This window comes from Stegostoma tigrinum, chromosome 3 (assembly GCF_030684315.1).
Source record: "Stegostoma tigrinum isolate sSteTig4 chromosome 3, sSteTig4.hap1, whole genome shotgun sequence".
Classification (NCBI taxonomy): domain Eukaryota; kingdom Metazoa; phylum Chordata; class Chondrichthyes; order Orectolobiformes; family Stegostomatidae; genus Stegostoma; species Stegostoma tigrinum.
This window is the reverse complement of record NC_081356.1, coordinates 113,582,389-113,603,884: the sequence shown is the minus strand read 5'-3', so window position 1 is coordinate 113,603,884 and position 21,496 is coordinate 113,582,389. Positions and strand designations below refer to the sequence as shown.

Below are 21,496 nucleotides of genomic sequence, written 5' to 3'. Positions count from 1 at the left end.
TCCATGGACAAACATTTTAAGAATAGTGGCGGTGAAATGCTTAGGGGCACATAAAGGAGACCTGTGTGTGTACCTGTCATGTAAGGCGTGGGTCAGCTAAATTCACCTTATACATAGCTGCAAATTCAAATGCCCCACTCTATGCTGTAACCCTTAAGTGAGTCTATAATACTCCTCTGAACTGTTTTATTTGTTTTACCAAACTACAGATTTTCACATGAATACTTGTTGATATTGTAATTCATTAATTGAAATTCTGAACTTACATAAGGTTATATGAAATTAAGAGGCTGGGTGAATTTACCTTGATATCTATGCTGCAATAAATTAGATCATCGTATGCCTCTTGTAAAAGACAGCCAGAAAATATGAATTCTGGATTGCTCTTGGCACCTCACCTCTATTGTCTTCAAGGATACAATTTCGACTCCACTCTGAATTCCTCTTTGCTTCAGCTCAGCTCCAAAAGGATCCATAATAATGATGGTCTTAACATCTGGTGTTTGCTTACTTTCCACACCGTATAATACAGCTTCTGCTCTGGCTTGTGTGTCACAGAATACAACTGCAATATCCGCTAAGAATAAAAGGGGCATCTGGTTAATTTCTTATTTAAGTATGAGGGTAAGATGAAGCGCCAATAAAGCTGTGACTCTTTGTGAAGTTAAGGAATGTGTTCATTACAGAAATGCATTTATAGGCCTTATGTCCTGAGAGATGCCGCTGTGACACCTAATTTCAATCAACCATGAAAGGAGTTTATTCAGGATACCCTACCTTCACTTGATGGCTAATCATCCGTATAATTGCATCGGAGTAACATTTTCAAAAACTATCATGAATAATTATGTTTTGAAAAGAAATCATGATGCTATTGTAGGCCTAGGTGGAAGAAGTGTGCAGTCATTATAAATGCAACCATGGTAAGATCAGGAGTTCCGTAATTGTCTGATACCAGACCAGACGCATGGAGGTGAGACATGTTGTGGAGGTAGGCCATGTCATGGAGGCAGGAAGAGATTTAAATGGGAGGCAAAAGTTGCTTTTAAAAGTTTAAAGGGTTAACCTCTTTGTTATTAAAGTTCCATTACATACTAGAGAGTAGTCAGATTTAAGAGAGAACACAGAGTGGAGCCAGAGGAGCACAGCAGGCCAGGACCCAAAATGTCAACGTTCCTGCCCCTCTGATATTGTCTGGCCCGTAGTGTTCCACCAGCTCCACACTGCATTAACCCTGACTCCAGCATCAGCAGTTCTTACTGTCTCTGAGCCAGTTTAAGAACGTTGTCAGTTCAGGTGGTCGTCACTCTGCCAGCAATGACATGGGCACTGGAATATTGTAGACAATTTCTTGGATTCTACACAAGTACCAGGAAAGTTGTGGCTGGGAAATGCATGCTGTGTTTCCAGAAATCAAGGTCAACAGAAGTGAGGAGCCACAGCCTTCATAGGAAGGATAAGTTTGAGAAGAACTTGGACAGGATAGGAGAATGAGCAAATGGAATACAACATGGGAAAGTGTAAGATTATGCGCTTTGGTAGAACGAATAGAGATAGAAAATATTTTGTAAATGGGGAAAGGCTTCAGAAATGTGAAGCTCAAAAGTGACATGGGACTCCTAGTTCAGGACCATATTGAGGTTAGCATATAGGTTCGGCTGGCAGTTAGGAAGACAAATGCAAGGTTAGCATTTATTTCAAAGGGATAGAATACAGGAGCAGAGGTGTATTGCTGAGGCCCCATTAGGGTCTGGTCAGACCACATTTGGAATATTGTGAGCAGTTTTGAGCTCTGTATCTACGGAAGGATGTGCTGGCATTGGAGGGAGTCCAGAGAAGGTTCACAAGAATGATTCCGTGGAGGAAGGGCTTGTCATATTATGAAGAGTTGAGATTCTGTGTCTGTACTTGATAGAGTTAGATCACCCCTCATCCTTCTAAATTGAAACTTACAGAATATTGACAGGCCTGGATCGAGTAGGCATGGAGAACTTATTTCCAGTAGTAGGAAAGACTAGGACCCCAGGACATAGCCTCAGAGTGAAGTGAGAACCTTTAGAACTGAGATGAGGAGGTAATTCTTGTTTGAGAAGGTGAATAATCTGTGGAACTCGTGGCTGCAGAGGCCATTGGGTGCATTTAGGACAGAGACAGATAGGTTCTTGATTAATAAGGAGATCAAGAATTATGGGGAGAAGGCAGGAGAATGAGACTGAGAAACATTTCAGCCATGATCGAGTGGCAGAGCAGACTCAATGGGCTGAATTACAAAGTTTTACTCTGATATCTTATGGTGCTCCCTGTGGCTTCTCAGCTTCCTGTGTTGCGGTGACAGGCTTTGGCACCAACTCTCTGCCTTAGTACCAGCAGATGCCTGTATGATGCCTGCCATGGGCACTTAAAACCTGCCTCTATTCCTGCCCCATCTCAGCTTTAATTAAACAGGCAACCTATCTCCAACCAAATGAAGGGCCCTCGTGGCAAAATCTGAAACTCAGACAGGCTCCCACCAGGGGTAGGTTCCTAATGTAAAATCCAACACAACGTCTGTTTCCAGCTGCCAGTGGGAAAATCCAGTCCAAATATTTGTCATGTTTTATTTATATAATGAAATGCATTGAGAAAGGCACGGTGAAATTCAGTGTTACGGTATGCACAAAGAGAATCATACCATGAGTTCTGTGAATACATAAGAGCAGCTTTAAGATCTTACTTCTAACAAGTTTGATAATCAGACCAAAGATTCATTGGGATGTGCAAATTAGTATGGTATGAAAATAATCCTTTCATCTCTTGCCTGGGAAAGGAAGGGGTACATTTAAAAAGAGCCTTTTATAACTACAATGCATCCCTTGGTACTTCACAGCCAAATGGGTACTTTTGAAGTATAGTCACTGTTGTGATACAGGAAACACAGCAAGCAATTGCTGGCCTGTAACAAAATGATAATGATGATTTGTGACATTGATTGAGAAACTGATGATAGCCAGGACATAAGGGATAACTTCAAAGCAAGACCTTGGGGTCTTTTACATGCACCCGAGAACTTCGACTTAAAATTTCACCTCAAAAATGTCCTTCCAACTGCGCAGCATTCCTTCAAAAATAAAAACAAAAAAATGCTGGAGAAATGCAGCAGGTCCAGAAGCAGCTGTAGAGAAACAGGGATAATGTTTCAAGTCCAGATACTTCTTTGAAATCTGAAGAAAGCTGGTTTTGTATTGACTTGGAGAGCAAGATTTTTGTGCTCAAGTCCTGCATTGGGACTTGAACCCACAACTTTAAGACTCACAGATGAATGTGCTACAGCCAATGTCTATAATGATAGTATTGTCAAAACCTCTTGCTCCATGTGTGATCCATTATTAGTTGGAGATTATTACTGATTTGGAATTATCAGTGCTTTATTCAATTACCTCTGACTGATCATTATGACTATAGGACATTAGGAGCACATGTGGGCCATTTGGATCTGGTCTAATTTTCCTTCAAATCCCGTCACCTTAAAGAATTCACTTCATTTGAATGGAGCCAGCAAATCTACTTAACGAATGAAAGGAAATGAAAGGCTTGAATTTATGTATGGCCTTTCACAACCACTAGATGTCTTATGGTGAGTTACAATCAACTTGATACATTTTATTTGAAGTGCAGTCAATGCGCTCATGGTTGAGTTAATATATTCAAACCCCACTTCTCTGCCTTTTCCCCACATCCTCCAGCCCCTTACTGATTACAAATCTGTCTCAGTCTTAAGCCAGCCTCAACAGCCTTCCATAGTAAAAAATTCCACAGATCTACAGACGGCCGAACTCGTTCTCACCCTCAAAATGGCCTCAAGGCCCTCCGCTTCCTCCTGTCCCGCAGGCCCGACCAATCCCCCTCCACCGACACCCTCATCTGCCTAGCTGAACTCGTCCTCACCCTCAACTTCTCTTTCAATTCCTCCCACTTTCTACAGGCAAAGGGGGTGGCCATGGGTACCCGCATGGGCCCCAGCTATGCCTGCCTCTTTGTAGGTTACGTGGTACAGTCTCTCTTCTGCGCCTACACAGGCCCCAAACCCCACCTCTTCCTCCGTTACATTTATGACTGTTTCGGCGCCGCCTCTTGCTCCCCAGAAGAGCTTGAACAGTTCATCCACTTCACCAACACCTTCCACCTCAACCTCAAGTTCACCTGGGCCATCTCCAACACATCCCTCACTTTCCTGGACCTCTCAGTCTCCATCTCATGTAACCAGCTAGAAACTGCTGTCCATTTCAAGCCCACTGACTCCCACAGCTACCTAGAATACACCTCCTCCCACCCACCCTCCTGCAAAAATTCCATCCCCTATTCACAATTCCTCCGCCTCTGCTGCATCTGCTCCCAGGATGAGGCATTCCACACCCGCACATCCCAGATGTCCATGTTCTTCAAGGACCGCAACATTCCCCCCTCAGTGGTCGAGAATGCCCTTGACCGCGTCTCCCGCATTTCGCGCAACACATCCCTCACACCCCGCCCCCGCCACAACCGCCCAAAGACGATCCCCCTCGTTCTCACATACCACCTCACCAACCTCCGGATACAACGTATCATCCTCTGATACTTCTGCCATCTACAATCTGACCCCACCACCCAAGACATTTTCCATCCCCACCCTTGTCTGCCTTCCAGAAGACCACTCTCTCTGCGACTCCCTTATCCGCTCCACACTCCCCTCCAACCCCACCACACCCGGCACTTCCCCTACAACTGCAGGAAGTGCTACACTTGCCCCCACACCTCCTCCCTCACCCACATCCCAGGCCCCAAGATGACCTTCTATATCATGCAGATATTCACCTGCACATCTGCCAATGTGGTATATTGTATCCATTGCACCCAGTGTGGCTTCCTCTACATTGGGGAAACCAAGCAGAGGCTTGGGGACCGCTTTGCAGAACACCTCCGCTCGGCTCGCAATAAACAACTGCACCTCCCAGTCGCGAACCACTTCAACTCCCCCCCTCCCATTCCTCAGACGACATGTCCAACATGGGCCTCCTGCAGTACCACAATGACGCCACCCGAAGGTTGCAGGAACAGCAACTCATATTCCGCTTGGGAACCCTGCAGCCCAATGAACAGAGTTGAGGAAAAACTTCTTCACCCCGAGCATGGCGGATATATGGAATGCTCTGCCCCAGAGGCAGTGGAGGCCAACTCTCTGGATGCTTTCAAGAAAGAGACAGACAGAGCTCTTAAAGATAGTGGAATCAAGGGTTATGGGGATAAGGCAGGAACAGGATACTGATTGTGGATGATCAGCCATGATCATTATGAATGGTGGTGCTGGCTCGAAGGGCAGAATGGCCTACTCCAGCACCTATTGTCTATTGTCTATTGGTATCAATGTGGACTTCACAAGCTTAAAAATCTCCCCTTCCCCCACCGCATCCCAAAACCAGCCCAGTTCTTCCCCTCCCTCCACTGCATCACAAAACCAGCCCAGCTGCTCCCCTCCACCCACTGCATCCCAAAACCAGCCCAGCCTGTCTCTGCCTCCCTAACCTGTTCTTCCTCTCACCCATCCCTTCCTCCCACCTCAAGCCGCACCTCCATTTCATACCTACCACCTCATCCCGCCTCCTTGACCTAGCTATCTTCCCTGGACTGACCTATCCCCTCCCTACCTCCCCACCTATACTCTCCTCTCTACCTATCTTGTTTTCTCTCCATCTTCGGTCCGCCTCCCCCTCTCTCCCTATTTATTCCAGTTCCCTCTCCCCATCCCCCTCTCTGATGAAGGGTCTAGGCCTGAAACGTCAGCTTTTGTGCTCCTGAGATGCTGCTTGGTCTGCTGTGTCCATCCAGCTCCACACTTTATTATCTTGGATTCTCCAGCATCTGCAGTTCTCATTATCTCTGCCTCTAGGTTTCTGCTGTTTCCCCTCTGGCAGTATTCAATCTGCATATATAGGAGTAAGCCTGGCAACTCGTTACTTCCTTATGATCTAGAAATTAAGAATCCTTCGCAAATGGACTGGCCACCATTAAGTGAACATAAAAAACTCCCTTATTAGCTTTTCTGTAGACCCTCCAATCTGTAGTTCCTCTAAGAACTTTCTGAAAAGATAATCAGAATGGTATACGTGTGCCCCTGCTGAGTGTGAACACAATTATACCAGTTAGTAACACTTTAATGCTCTTTGAAGAAAATACTTAAGAATTGCCTATCTCACCCAAACTCCTCACAGTTGACCCAAGTTTATTTACCGTCAAATTCAGGTGTTTCATAGCAGAGAATATTCGGGAATTTACATTTTGAATTGAAACAAAATACTGAAAAGTAGGCTCTTTTTATGTTTAAATCTGTGTTTATTTGCATTTTTGTGTACTAGTCTGCTTTCTCATGGGGTGTTACATTATTTTTTATATCAATTATTACATTGAATTGGTACATTATTTCATGCTGGCAGCTCTGAACTTTGAGTGCAAACATTGCTAATAGGAGACATGAAGTTGAAACTTTCCATTCTGCACTCATCAGAACTTGAATGCAAGAAACAGACTTGAATAAAGGAATATCACTTTATTCAGCATAAAGAGGCTTCTGATGGGCTGGGCCATCATTGGCCTGAAGATGCAGTAACTATTCACCTTAATTCTCAGATCAGTCAGGTAGATTCTGTTTGGTCACAGTGTTGCCACGGCAATGCAGCAGCAATTAACTGTCTCCATTATCCTTTTCTTAAATAAAGGTTCAATGAATGTACAAATTCCTCTGCTATATACAACAGGATCTTCTGTAGTTATACAAACAGCTTCCAGCACATGAAAATGATTCATACTGAGTGTCCAACTGATGATTTGAGAACGCATTGTCAGACTTCTTGACTAATATACTGAGGCAACACAACTCATTTTAATGTTCCATTTCAATGATAAATTTGAGGGCAGCATGGATTTTATTACGCTGTGCAAAGCAATTTTTGGATACAGCTGCAGAATCAAATATCACCACCAATATATCCAATAGTTGAAATCTACAAGGGTTACCAAATTAGTGGTCTTTCCATCAAAGATGTATTTCTCATGGTAACCAACAAAGATCTTAGCAATGTCTGAGCCTAAAGGGGATCCCATTACAACATCATCTACTTGGGCATGTATGGTGCCACTGATACTGAAACTCAACTGCACAGGTTGCAAGTTCATACATTAGATAAACTTAGATTCAGACATGGTGATATGTCTAGATTGCTATGAGCTAATGACATGGTGAAAATATCAGTGGCTACTTTCAGTGTTATGTTGGTGAATAAGCCAGCAGCATTAAAAAAGTACGTGGCCATGCCATTGCTCTTAATATTGAAGTCTTACATGGTCTTAACAATCATGAAGGAATCCTTCATGGGGCATATGGAAAACTCACCGAGATGTGGTTGCATCAGAACCCACAATCATTTGGTCAACTCATGCTGTACAGAGCCAGCCATAGATGGAAGAGGGCATAAACAGACATTGGTTTTGTGTGTCTTTGGCAGATTGTACACAGTGGATCCAGTAAGCCATGAGGATGAATCCTATCATGCATATCACAAGGTAGGTTACTACCCTTACACAACTCCACCAGGACACTGCAGCTGTTCAGTCTTTAGTATGGTAGTTCCTATAGATATAAACTTAGAACCGTTGTTGGGTACAGCGTGCACTTTTTGGTGATGAAATCATGTTTGCTGAGTATGGCTACTTCACATCCTTTGTCAGGTTCACATGGTTGTATATCAGGATTTACCTTGAAATTCCACAATACTACTAGCCACTTAATGGCAGATGAAAATCTTTACAGTAGGTGTTCTACAATATGCAAACCATTAAGAACAGTCAAGAACCGAAAGTGAGAGAGTGGTGTGAGAAAAAAAATGCACCAGCACGTTCCAAAAAACTAATTTAAATTATTTGTTTAAAAGAAAACCTACCTTTGTTTAAGATGTAGGAAATGGCTTCATCCCCCAATGTATCATATAATGGCACCATCACCATGGAGTAAGTATAACAGGCCTGTTCAATAATAACCCACTGAAGTGGGTGGGAGAGTATTTAATGTTTGAATTGATGTTCAGCTACACTAACATTCAGTTGAATGATTACATGGTCAGATATTTACTCAACAACATGTTCAGACATATTGTTACCCACTGCAGAAGCAAGCGGGATGGGTCGATTTAACAGATGTCTATTAGACAACTGCACTAGAAGTACAAAAGCCATCAACATTTCAATGTAGTTACAAGTCATTCAGCTGTAGATCAATGAAGAGCAAACTGAACATAGAAGGCAACTGTAGTCTGGATTTTCCTAATTAAAATTATACCTGTGGCAAATCACTAAACTATTGTGGTAGTGTTACTGTCATTGGGACAAATTCTAAGTAGATCAAGGGAAAATGTTTAGCATTGTTAAAAGGAAGTAACAGGTTTACATCTTGCACTCATCAGAGCTAGGACACAAGGAACAAACTTGAACAAAGGAAAACCATTTTATACAGGCAGAGAAAAGGCTGCTGATTGGTTGAGCCATCACTGACATGAAGATACAAGAAGAATAGCAGCAGAATTACATTTTATCGTGATTATGGCAAATGTGACCATTCACAGCAGGTACCTTGCTGATTGTGCTCAACCAACCCGTGCTTTCAAACCTGAGAAGTGTATCCACCTTTAGATGTGATTATGCTATTGGAAATCATTTACTAAATAATCTAAACTGTGCTAAGAGTTAAACTGGAAACCAACTTAAGATCATCAGCCAGGCTCACTTGTGTGATGCATGTGTGTGTGGCAGATGCTGTGTATTTAAATACACAATTTCCTATTTTGTGTAGGCAAAATGAATTTGCACATCATTATGCTTTCTAAAAAAAAAGCCAATGTGAGACAGCCAAACTCTATTGCATCTCATGGCAACACTGTGACTAATCAGAATCTACCTGCTCAGTCTGAAAATGAACAGCTAAACAGTTTACTGTTATTTTCAAACCAGTGATGGCCCAGCTAATCAGCATCATCTGTCATGCTGCACTAAATGGTATTCGTGGGTAGAAATATTGATTGAAATTATTTGCCCGAATAGTGTCTTTACTGAGTCCCTACACTTACACACATAGAACACAGAAGAAAATAAGCACTACTGCTGCATTGTTGTATTCTTCCTTTATTCAAGTCGGTTTCTTGTGCCTTGGTTGTGATGAATGCAAGATGAAAAACTCAAAGTCTTAACTTCTTTTAGAAATATTTGAAAGCTGTTCTACCAAGAAAATGTAATATTGTGGAATAATTATTCTGCACAATATATTTAGGAAACGTAGGAGTAAGTACATTTGGACACAGTCACTTAGTAGTGTTATCACTTCACCAGCTATTCATCTATTGATAAAAGGTAACGACCGTATTTATCCGGAATGACTAACTCTACCATGAGAGGAGACATATGCTGATTTAGCCAATTCTGCACATTTGAATAAAGTGAGGCTACAATGTTTAGACTACACAGTCTCCTTCAAGTTTGACATGTAATGAAAATTGACGATAGGTGTTATGGCTGCTCACTGTTTCTCAGAGTTTGTCAGGACTGTTTGTCCCCCTTGATCAGATGGTTCAGACTCAAAGTGTTCAATATTAGTTCAATGTCAGCCATAAATGCATGGCAATTCAAGTTTGAAAGGAGATGAATGGGGCCTTACAAAGTGGTCACTTGATCTCAGACTGATCCCAGGCATAGTCTTCCCGACTCTTATTGTGAAGGAGGGAGGGAGAAGGATAAGATTCTGGTGGTTTCTTTCAGAGCTGTAAGCTTTTCACCCTCTATCATTTTAGGATTATGTGGGTCAGCTCTCTGTATCTAGACTTTCAATGCAGTATTTTCTAGTAAAGCTTGCATACATAAAGCTACAAGTGTCTCATTCCTGATACATTATGAACAGATAATAAATTGTATTAAACATATTTGTAAGTCATGTGTAAACGGTGTGATAAACATCCATGTACTTTTATTTCACACACGATCAAAACATTGGAAGCATATTGTACAGTGAAAATAAATTACTTCAGAGTACGACAGGATCTTGATCAGATGGGCCAATGGACTGAGGAGTGGGAAATGGAGTTTAACTAAATGTGAGCTGCTCTATTTTGGAAAGGCAAATCAGGGCAGAACTTATACACTTAGTGGGGTGTGTTGCTGAATAAAGAGGCCTTGGAGTGCAGGTTCATAGTTCCTTGGAAGTGGAGTCACAACTAGAAACGATAGTAAAAAAGGCATTTGGTTTTCATGGTCTTTGTTGATCAATGCATTGAGTATAGGAGTTGAGAAGTCATGTTGTGGCTGTACAGAACATTGCTCAGGCACTTTTGAAATACTGCATACAATTCTGGTCTCCCTGCTACAGGAAGGATGTTGTGAAACTTGAATGGGTTCAGAAAAGACTTACAAGGGTTGGAGGGTTTGAGCTACAGGGAGAGGCTGAATAGGCTGGGGCAAATTTCCCTAAAGCAACAGTGGCTGAGGAGTGACCTTGAAAAGATTTCTAAAATCATGAGGGGCATGAATAAGGTAAATTGACAAGCTCTTTTCCCCAGGGTGGGGCGGGGAGTCCATAACTGGAGGGCATAGGTTTAAAGTGAGATGGGAAAGATTTAAAAGGGACCTAAGGGGCAACTTTCCACACAGAGGGTGTGAATGGAATGAGCTGCCAGAAGAAGCGGTGGAGGCTGGTACAATTGCAACATTTAAAAGGCATCGGGATGGGTGTACAAATAGGAAGGGTTTAAGAGGGATATGGGCCAAATGCTGGCAACATCGGACTAGATTTATTGAAGATATCTGGACGGCATGGATGAGTTGGACTGGAAGGTCTATGTGCCATACATCTCTATGACTCTATGATTATGGTGAGGTGGTGGTGTACTGTTAATGTTACTAGACTCATAATCCAGAGCTTCAGGCTAATTTTATGGGAGCAATGGTTCAAATCCCAATATGATAAATGGGGAAAGTTGAATTCAATAAAATCTGGAATTGAAAATTCTAGTCCAATATTGATATTTGGATAAAACCCAACTGGTCACTAATGTCATTTAAGGAAGGGAAACTTCAATCCTTACCCAATCTGGTTAGTCCAAAGCCACGTGAATAGGAGAAATCTAAACCGTCCTCTGAAAAGCTACTCAGTCAAATGCAATTAGGGATGTGCAACAGATGTTGGCTTGCCAGTGATGCCCACATCCCATGCAAGAATAAGAAAAGTTAGATGTTTCAAGAATAAAAATACTTACTTCTGGTCTGTTTTGCGCAAATATTCCTATAAATTGATTATTCCCTGGTCTGTACCCTCGTGTGAATAACCCTGAACCCACATGTTCTGCTCTGGATATAACCTGAAAGACAATGTAAGAACATGAACGCAAACCATTTAAATTTCCTGTTTAGTAAATTAACTATTTACGGAGAAAAGAAAACCTACATAGTAAGACCTAAATCCCCAAAATCATGGTGGCCCTTTTACAGCTTGTGAATTATCCCAGGTTCGAAATTATTTTTAATTTATGTGGGAGAATGCAATGATTTGCATGCAGTGTAGAGTTTATAAAACATGCAAGGGAAGAGTGAGACTTTATAACAAACCTCATGAATGTAAATGAAATGGAGAGTCCTGTTTCTTTCAATCAATAATATCAATCAATTATTTTATTTAAAGACTGAGAAGGCTACAAGTAAATCATAACATTACTATTTCAACCATTTGACCAGAGAATGAATTTCTTAACAGTCTTATAATAGATTTGTTACCTGGACCCCAACCTTCAGAACTCCCTCCATAAATTCCACCTCCCTTATCTTCTTTACACTCCTTCTGAAAACTTATCCGCCTGACCAAGCTTCTCATTACCTGTACTAATATCCTTTTGTGGTTTAGTTTCAAATTTTGGCTGATAACATTCTTATGAAGGTCCTTGAGGTAATTTTGTCATTAAAGGAGGTAGATAAATTTGAGTTGTTGTAGGAGTAGTATGGAGCCCATTAATTCAGACAACCATCTAAATTAAGAGCTCAGTTTTTAAACAGTTCTCACATAGGACATGAGCATTTGCTGCTCCCACCCAACTTTCCCCTCTCAAATTCAGGATGGCAACAAATTTTGGCCTATCCAGTGACACTTACATCCTGCAAAAGAATAAAGAAAAATGAAAATATCATGGTTTGAATTCACTGTAAGCCCTGTGTTTTATTTTCTCCAGCACGCAGAATGAAACCTATTTGGATTTAAGCAGAGGTGATGTTCCAGAGTTGGAAGGTGGCCATCTGTGAAGGAAAGGAAAGACAGGGGTAGAAGATGAGCTTGGGGTTAGAGAAGACTCAGAGGGTGCTCGTGACCTCCCTCAGTCTGAGTCACTGTTTGTAGAGGGAAATGGAATCAGTGGCAATGGTATAGAGCTTGTGGCTAGGGTGAAGAATTTTCAATGAGCTCTCACAAAGTTTAGTTGAAAGAAATTGCAGATAATCCAAGATATTAAAAAGCAGTCTTACAGCACAAAGGCATTGGAGAAGATAGGGGAGGTGGAGCTAGATATCATCAAAGTACATGGAGATGTTGACTCCACATTTCCTGATGGCATGGAAGTTTTGATGCATTAGTGTCAGGATGTTTTGAGAAACCATTTCCTGAGGTACTCGAGTTTAGGATTGATTCAGAATGAAATTGCTTCAGATGTTCAGTGGCAGACAGGCAGACCCTCCTTAAACTGGAGGGTCAGTTTAAGATTTTAAAACAATCCAGCACAAGGATTTGTTCTTCCCTTCAACAACTTCTGAATGATCACCAAACAGCCTCAATTCACTGTAAAGAAAACAGAAATTGCTGGAAAGGATCAGCTTGTGTGGCAGCATCTGTGGACCGAAATCAGAGTTAACATTTTGGGTTCAGTGACCCAGGAAGAGGGAAGTACGTCCCACAGTCTACAGATTTCCTCAAACTTTTTAGGCCAAACAATACCGGGCCCTAACTTACCCATTAAAGACCTTGGATTTCCACAAATCTAATAATATCCTTGCAGAATAAAGAACAAAAATTACTTACTTCTCGGTAGGCTATCCACTGATAAGGTTGATTTGGGCTCCTGGACCCCAAACAAGGACCATTATCTTTAAAACGAACACCAAAAAGCAAACATCAATTCTCATATTTGAAGTATTATAATATAATTTGATGGATCAAGTTGTCTAAAACAGAGCTTTATCAGTAATAAACTAATAATTCATCTGTGTTGCTGTTGCTAAAGCAGAATTTCTGAGTCATTTTTAGTCTGGTCAATTTTACAATGCGAAATGCTACATTAATGTAAGTTCTTGTTGTACATTAATTTCAAGGCCAAATTGTGTCTTTTCCCACACACACACACATTTCCACATGTTAACTCGATTTGACAAGGACATGAAAACAGACATCAAGAGGATCTATGAGACAAATCATGGATTATTTTATCAAATGACAAATCTTGTTGCATTGGTATTGGAAGTGAACAATGAAGAAGAGGATAATACAGAATCATTGAATAGTACACTTTACAATGAGGGCATGTAGCCCAACAAGTTCCAATTTTTTCCCTAGCTTCCACCATGCACCTCACATCTTGTCTAATCCACTCCACAACTTGATTAGCATACCTTTAAAAATCCAAACTTTTCAATTAATAATCCTAATGCTCTTCCAAAAGAAAATCAAGAACTCTGTTTCAGTGATCGAATGTGGAATTCGTGTGTTGCAAACCTCTTTGAAAGCAAACATCTCCCAATCTTCCTTTTAATCTTTTGCGATTACCATAAATTTGAGCCTCCAATTGCAAGTGGAGTCATCAGCATTTCACAATGCCTTGAAGATAACAGTTAAGATTCCATATCTAGTTCTTGTGGGAATTTAACATTACATTCTTCAAATGAAATGAACTACAGAGCGAGCTGAAATGAAGGCAGTGGGCAGGGAAGAGTAAGGGGGTGGGGAAACAAAGAAGTTGCATTGCTACAATAGGACTTTAAACAAACTGGAAGGTCAATGCTCACTGTGGATAAGTCATTCAATATTTTGATTTTGGCGCTAAGGACCAAGACTTGGACAGAAAGAGCACACTGTCCAAGTTTGCAGAACTCAGAAGTACAGTAACGAATGAGGAAAGCGGTAGACTTCCGGAGGACATAGACAGACTGGTGAAATAGAAAAAATGCATGGTGGATGAAAATTAAGTAGCAAATTGTGAAGGCATTGGTAGGAAGATTGTGCAGAGGAACTACAAACTATTTGGTATACTTTTAAGGAGACTTAGATACGTACCGACATAAACTTTTGAAGACAACAGAACAAGATGAGAAGATTGTCTCATTAAAAAAGGAAACAAGATTCTTGGCTTAATTGATAAAAGCAAAGGTTACAAAGACAGGAAGATCGGGTAAGTCTTTAATAAATATAACTGACTGAACTTCTGTGAGAATTGTTGTTGTCAGCAATCACTCGATAATGAGCATGATTGGCACAGTTTCCTAGATGGGCATTGATCATTGGTTCTGTGGGTCATTGCGGATCCTAGATCCATATCTCCGACCACATATCTGGAGCTGTTTAGGGAGGTGGAAGTGCTCCTTGGCCTTGAGATCATTGGTATTCCCTTGTCCGAATCCTTTCCATACTTCCTCATGCTGACAGGGGTTCTCAATTACTAAGTGAAGGTTTCTCAGGAGTTACATTTAATTTGCATTTCTTGAGGGAAGCCAACAGGGTGTCTGAGGATTTTCCTTTCTCTCCTCTTGTTCAATTGCCGTACTTGAACTGGGCAAAGATGATTTGCTTTGATAGTTGGATCTCAGGCATCCTTTGCACATGGCCGGCCTACGGATTTGGCTTTGGATAATCAAGGCCTTGATTCTGATGCAACTGGCTGCTTTAAGGACATTGATGTTAGTATACCTGTTCTCCCAGCCGACGCAATGAATCCATTCTCTACAGCATTGATGATACTTCTCAAGGGTCTTGAGGTGGCATTTATATATAGTCCAAATTTCAGAGCCAGCTAGAAGACTCAGAGGAAGACTGCCTTATACACCAGGACCTTGATGCCAACACAGATGCCATGGATTTTGAAGACTCACAACCTTAGGCATTTGAAGGTGGCACCCACAGATTGGATGTGATGTTGAATCTCCACATCGATGTCAGCCTTGGGCGAAAGATAGATGCCCAGGTCAGAGAAATGTTCTGTGTTTAGGTGGATTTCTCTGTTGGTCTTATTGGAGGGGTGGAGCGGAACCTGACTTGGTTGATAAAGGACTCAGAGGTTCTTCAGCTTTGAGCTGAGACCAATGCTTTGGTATGCTTCCGCAAAAGGTGTTAAGCAAGGCTTGAAGATTCTCTTCTGAGAGAGCAGAGACAACGTTGTCATCACATACTGAAGTTCCAAGGGGGCATCATTGTCATTTTCTTCTTGGATTTCAACTGGCTAAAATTGAAAAGTTTTCCATCACCACCTCCCCCCCGCCATAGACAATGTCACACCACTGGGAAATGTGCTCAAGACAAGATGAAGATGGAGAAAGGGGTGAGGGGGTGATAACACATCCCTGCTTGACCGCTGTCTTGACCTCAAAGGATTTTGTCATTTTACCATCAGTGACATTTTGTCATGGAGAAGACGGAAGATGGGGGTAAAATCCAATGACATCTGTTATTTGACAGGGTCTTCCATAGCATTTCCTGATTGGTTGAGTCAGAATCCTTGGTCAGATGAAGGCCATGTAGAGTGATTGGTGTTGTTCCTGGCATTTCTTTTGTAGTTGCCACACTGGATTTCACAAAGAATTTCCTCAGAGACTAGGATAAGTAACCTAGCATAGATTCAGATGCCCAGCGATGGAGAGTAGGGAGATAACAAAGTGTGGAGCTGAATGAATACAGCAGGCCAAGCAGCATCTTAGGAGCACAAAAGCTGATGTTTCAGGCCTAGACCCTTCATCAGATGCTGGGCCCGAAACGTCAGCTTTTGTGCTCCTAAGCTGCTGCTGTTCACCCAGCTCCACACTTTGTTATCTCAGATTCTCCAGCATCTGCAGTTCCCATTATCTCCGAGAGTATAGAGATTCCTTTTTAGCTCCCACAATCCACTTTGTGTAGATAGTGTTGACAGCAGTATCCTTGTGATCGGCAGGGATTTCTTCATTGTCTCAGATTTTCAGGAACAGTTGATAAGAGATGATAAGTAAGCTCTGCTCCTCCACGTTTGAAAATGTCCACTGGAATCTAGTCTGGTCCTGTGGATTTCAGATTTTTGAAGACTGTCCCCATTCAGAAAATAGTCTACATTTCTAATCTTCCCACCCCAACATACATATTATCACACTTTGCCACGTTGTATTCCATCCATCACCTCTTTGCCCTGTGTCCCAGCATATCCAAGTCCTTCTGCAGCCTCTACACTTCCTCAACACCACCTGCCCCTCCACCTTTGTGTCATCTGAAAACTTGGCAAAAACGCCCTCAGTTCCTTTGTCCGGATCATTAACGTAACAAAGTGAACAGTTGTGGTCCCAACACAGACGCTGTGGAACTGGCTGTCACCTGAAAAATACTCCTTTATCCCTACTCTCTGCCTTCTGCCAGTCAGCCAATCTTCTGTCCATCCCAGGGCATCGCCTTTAACACCATCGGCTCTTGTTTCATTTAGCAGCCTCCTGTGTAGCACCTTGTCAAAGGCCTTTTAGAAATCCAAATAGATAGTGTCTACTGGCTCTCCAATTTGTCAGGCATGACCTCCCTTTGATGAATTTATGTTGACTCTGTCCTATTTTACCACGCACTTCTAAGTACTCTGTAATTTCATACTTAATAATACCAAATCTTATCAACATATGGACTAACAGGCCTATAATTTCCTAGTCTTTTGCCTCCCTCCTTCAAAAACAGGGGTATTACAATAGCTACTTTTCAGTCCTCTGGGACCCTCCTTGACTCCAGTGATTCCTGAAAGATCACCAGCAATGCCTCTATAATAAACTCAGCTATCTTTTTCAGAACTTGAGGGTGTAGTCTATCCAGTCCGGGTGACTTACCCACCTTCAGACTTTTCAGTTTCTCCAGTACCTTCTCCTCAGTGATGGCCACTACATTCATCCCCGTGCACCACTCCCACCCCCAACTCCCAACCCCGATTCTTCTGAAGCTCAGGTGTGCTTCTGGTGTCTTTCTCTATAAAAACTGACTGATGTGAAGTACCTATTCAGTTTAGCCACCATTTCTCTGTTCCCCATTACTACATCTCCAGCCTCATTTTCCAGCAGTCCAATATTCACTCTTGCCTTTCTCTTACTTTTTGGATGTCTAAAAATAACTCTTGCAACCTTCTTTTATATTACCACCTAGCCTATTCTCATATTTCATCTTCTCTCTGCTTTTTGCTTCCTTTCCAATGGCTCTTTTCCAAAATCAGGAATCTCTTCCAAAGCTGGCATTGAAGTTTCCAAGGGTGCTGATTTTACCTCAGATGGAATATTGCTGTGGTACACTCTATAGAGAAGAAACCTTTTTTGGTCTCATCTATGGCATCAAGGGTTGGAGAAAAGGTGTTCACAATCATTGCCTGCTAGTTCCTGGCAAGTTGCAGATGGAGACCCATGATGTAATTGTTGCTGCCAACAGGGAACCCCGCAGTCAGTTGACGAGTTCATTCTCGGTGGCAAATCCAAATCCATGCTTTCTGGGTTGATCCTCAGGATTTCTCCTCAAGAAGAAGGCGTAACCACCACCTTCGTCCCTCAGTCACCCTTTGACAGCTCTTTAAGTTTCCTGGAGAGCAGCAACTTCAAATTGAAGTGCCTGAGTTCATGGACAAGAAGGGCAATTTTTCATTCTGGGCAATTGTTTTGCTCATTATCTATGAGGGTTCCTAAACTTCAGGTTCTGAGACTGAGATTGAATTTGGTTTTCAGTCCGTAGGAGCTGAGCCATTGGATGTGGTTTACCAGCCAAGGTGATGATGGACAGACTATGTTTGGGTTAGCTTTTCTAGCTTCTTCCACCTGTCGGGTGAGAGCTGGGTGGATCCTGAATACAGCTGCTCAGTCATGAAGAAAGTTGCTTAGTCATGTAGCAAGGTACCAAAACACTCTCCTGTTCCTATCCCTTACTTGCGGGACTGAAGCAAGGGATTTTCAGATCTCTCATTCCTTTCCCCATCATCTCCCACTGATCACTGCAGGGCTTGTGTCGTGTGGTGGGGGAGGGTTGAATTCCTCTAGGTGGACGCTTGTATGGGACATCTATTAACATGGGAATGCTTTTGCACCTCAGCAGACACATGGTCCTTGAGAGAAGGTAGATCCAGTTCCAGTGACAAGGATTGCTCAATAATTAGGGATCTCGACACAGCTGTAGGCTTCTTGCACCATTGCAGCCATTGATATTACATGAATATCTTACAAATGGTTCACCACTGAGGACCTGTTTTGGATTGCACTTTGTCTGGTTTATCTCCTCCAACCTGAACATCAAGGGTGGCTCTGCCAGGAGTTGAGAAGTCCTGAAGGCGTTACTTTCAGGATCAATGAACACTCAAGCCACTCCACTAAGGCAAGATGGCAATCCACAATTCTGGGCACTGCACTTCAGGAAGGATGTAAGGAACTTAGCAAGGACACAGAAAAATGTGCTGAATGGTAACAGGGAGGTGTCGCCTCTGTTACTTGGTGAGAGCGATTGCATAGACATTAAGTGCCTAACTGTTTGATTAGGGAGGTAGCAAAAGAATCATAATATGTACACAGATCAATATTAAAGCACTTAACGTCCGGCTCCTAAAAAGGTCGGGTCATGATTGAATCTTGTTACGAGCAGCAAAGCCAGATATGTGTGAACAGCTAGGGTGTTTGACTACAACATAAACTTTCATAGTTAAAATGGAAAGGGGTGAATTTAGTTCAACTATCAATACTACCAAATTGAAACTAGATTTTAGAGCTTCACCAACTCAAATTACAGTCACAAAAATGAAAACTGACTGCTCATTCTCTTTGTTTCACCATCCCATCAAAGCAGGCAAACATTCTCCTTCCCACCCCCAGTGGTGCATGGTAGCCAGTAACTCCCACGTCCAATTGGTTGTTCATCAAATTTGCTATTTCTTTCACTGCAAACTCCAATAACAAAACTGGATATGATAGAAATGTTTACTGATAACATGAATTTCGTCTCGACAGATTTCGGAAGACACGGGCTTCCACTTTTAACTACAATCCAAAGAACAGAATATTAGGCAATACTTACTTGATACAATTAAACCCCTTTGCATCACATCATATAACGTTTTTACATCCACATAGTACGAAGTTATCATATCTCTCTGTTTAAGTAGTACACTTTTCCGAGCAAATTCAGCACTCTGAAATACAAAAAAAACAAAAAAGGCAACTAAAAATATGCAGTATGTCCTACCGTGGTGCCATTATAAATTATATTTAATATCAAATAACTACTTTTGGGTTGGTTTACAGAAGTTTCAGATCAAAAAATAATTAGCGAATTACAGTACATTACAGTGCAGAAGAAGCACAGCCTGTCCTTGTCAGTACTTTGATAGAGCTGTTTAACTAGTACCAAAATCCTGCCCATCCCCATTGTTTCAATTCTTCTTTATAAAAATTGACTTGAGTATAGAATGTGATGAGAGTCACTGAATCGTTAACAAACAGGAAACAGAAACAGAGATAAAAATGTTTCTCAATTGACAAATTATGGGAAATTGTGTTTGATATATCAGCATTCGGCACACTGCTGATCAATACTTACATGAAAATCAGAAGTATTATTTCAAATTTGCAAATTATTCCAAATTGGGAAGTAAAGCTAAGACAGTGGATGATAGCAACAAAATGCCAGAAGCCATCAATGAACAATCAGAATGCTATTAGGGAGGGAATTCCAGGATTTTGACCCAGCAACGGAGAAGTAACAGTATCGCATTTCCAAGTCAGGATGATGAGTGATTCGGAGAGGAATTTGAAGGTGGTGGTGTTCCTGTATTTCTGCTGCCATTGTCCTTCTAGATCGAAGTGGTCATGGGTTTAGAAGATGCTGTCTGAGGATCTTTGGTCACTTTCTATAGAGCATCTTGTAGATAGTGCACAACATTGCTATTGAGCATCGGTGGTGGAGGGAATGGATACTTGTGGATTTGGTGCCAATCAAGTGGGGCCTGCTTTGTCCTGGGCGGTGTCAAGCTTCTTCAGTGATGTTGGAGATACACACGTCCAGGCAAATTGGGGGCGGGACAGGGTGGTGGTATTCCATCAAACTCTTGACTTGAGCCTTGTAGGTGGTGAACAGGTTTTGGAGAGTCAGGAGGTATGTTACTCGCCACAGTTATCCTAGCCTCTGACCTGCTCTCGGAGCCAGTGTGTTTATGTGGCAAGTCGAGTTGAGTGGCTGGTCAATGTTAATCCTCAGGATGTTGATATTGGAGGATTCAGTAATGGTAACACCATTGAATGTCAAGGAGAAGTTAGATTGTATCTTACTGGTGATGGTCATAGCCTGGCATTTGCGTGGCGCAAATGTTACTTGCCATTTATCAGCCCAAACCTGGATATGGCCAGATCTTCTTGCATTTGAACATAGACTGCTTCAGTATCTGAATAGTCACAAATGGCTCTGAACATGTTTGCTGATAATTGCACAATACCCACTTCTGATTTTATGATGGAGAGGTCATTGAAGCAGCTGAAGATGGTTGGGCCTCAGACGCTACCCTGGGGAACTCTTGCAGAGATTGACTGCAGCCGAGATGACAAATCCCCAACAGCTACTGCCATCTTCCTATGTGTCAGGTCTGACTCCAACCACTGAAGAGTTTACCCTGGTACCCATGGATACCAGTTTTGCTAGGGCACCTGGATGCCACACTCAATCAAATGCAGCCTTGATGCCAAGGGATGTTACTCTCACCTTACCTCTGGAATTCATCTCTTTTGTCTATGCTTGAACAAAGGCTGTAATGAGGATAGGAATTGAGTGGCCCTAGCAGATGCCACACTGGGCATCACTAAGCAGGTTTTTGCTAAATGGAGTATAATGTGGGGAAAGGTGAGGTTGTCCACTTTGTCAAGAAGAATAGAAAAGCAGAACATTATTTAAATAGAGCAAAATTGCATAATGTTGTTCTTTTTGGGGACGTTTTATAAAATTGCTCATGGTATATGAACATCACTAGCTGGCCCAGCATTTATTGGTCATTTTTAATTGTCCCCGAGAAGTTAGTAGAAAGTTGTCTACTTGATCTACTGCAGTCCATTAGCTGTAGGTACATCCACAATGCTCATCAAAAAAGAAGTTCCAGGATTTTAACCATGCTAGAGTGAAGGAATGGTAATATATTTCCAAGTGTGGATGGTGTGTGGCTTGGGTAGGAACTTTAAAGTGATGGTGTTTGCATGCATC

The 21,496-nt window shown here is 41.9% G+C and overlaps 1 protein-coding gene across 7 annotated transcripts in view; it reads right to left on the bottom strand.

Moving 5' to 3' along the window:
• acsl1a (acyl-CoA synthetase long chain family member 1a) overlaps positions 1–21,496 on the bottom strand; it is a 167,834-nt gene that overhangs the window by 40,576 nt on the left and 105,762 nt on the right. For all 7 annotated transcript variants that reach the window (XM_048526774.2, XM_059644838.1, XM_059644837.1 and 4 more), the window contains 5 exons: positions 19,328–19,442; positions 13,106–13,170; positions 11,304–11,405; positions 7,950–8,049; positions 399–577 (listed from right to left, as the gene is read on the bottom strand). In XM_048526774.2, the coding sequence (XP_048382731.1) occupies positions 399–577; positions 7,950–8,049; positions 11,304–11,405; positions 13,106–13,170; positions 19,328–19,442 (561 nt within the window). The remainder of the gene's footprint in view (positions 1–398; positions 578–7,949; positions 8,050–11,303; positions 11,406–13,105; positions 13,171–19,327; positions 19,443–21,496) is intronic.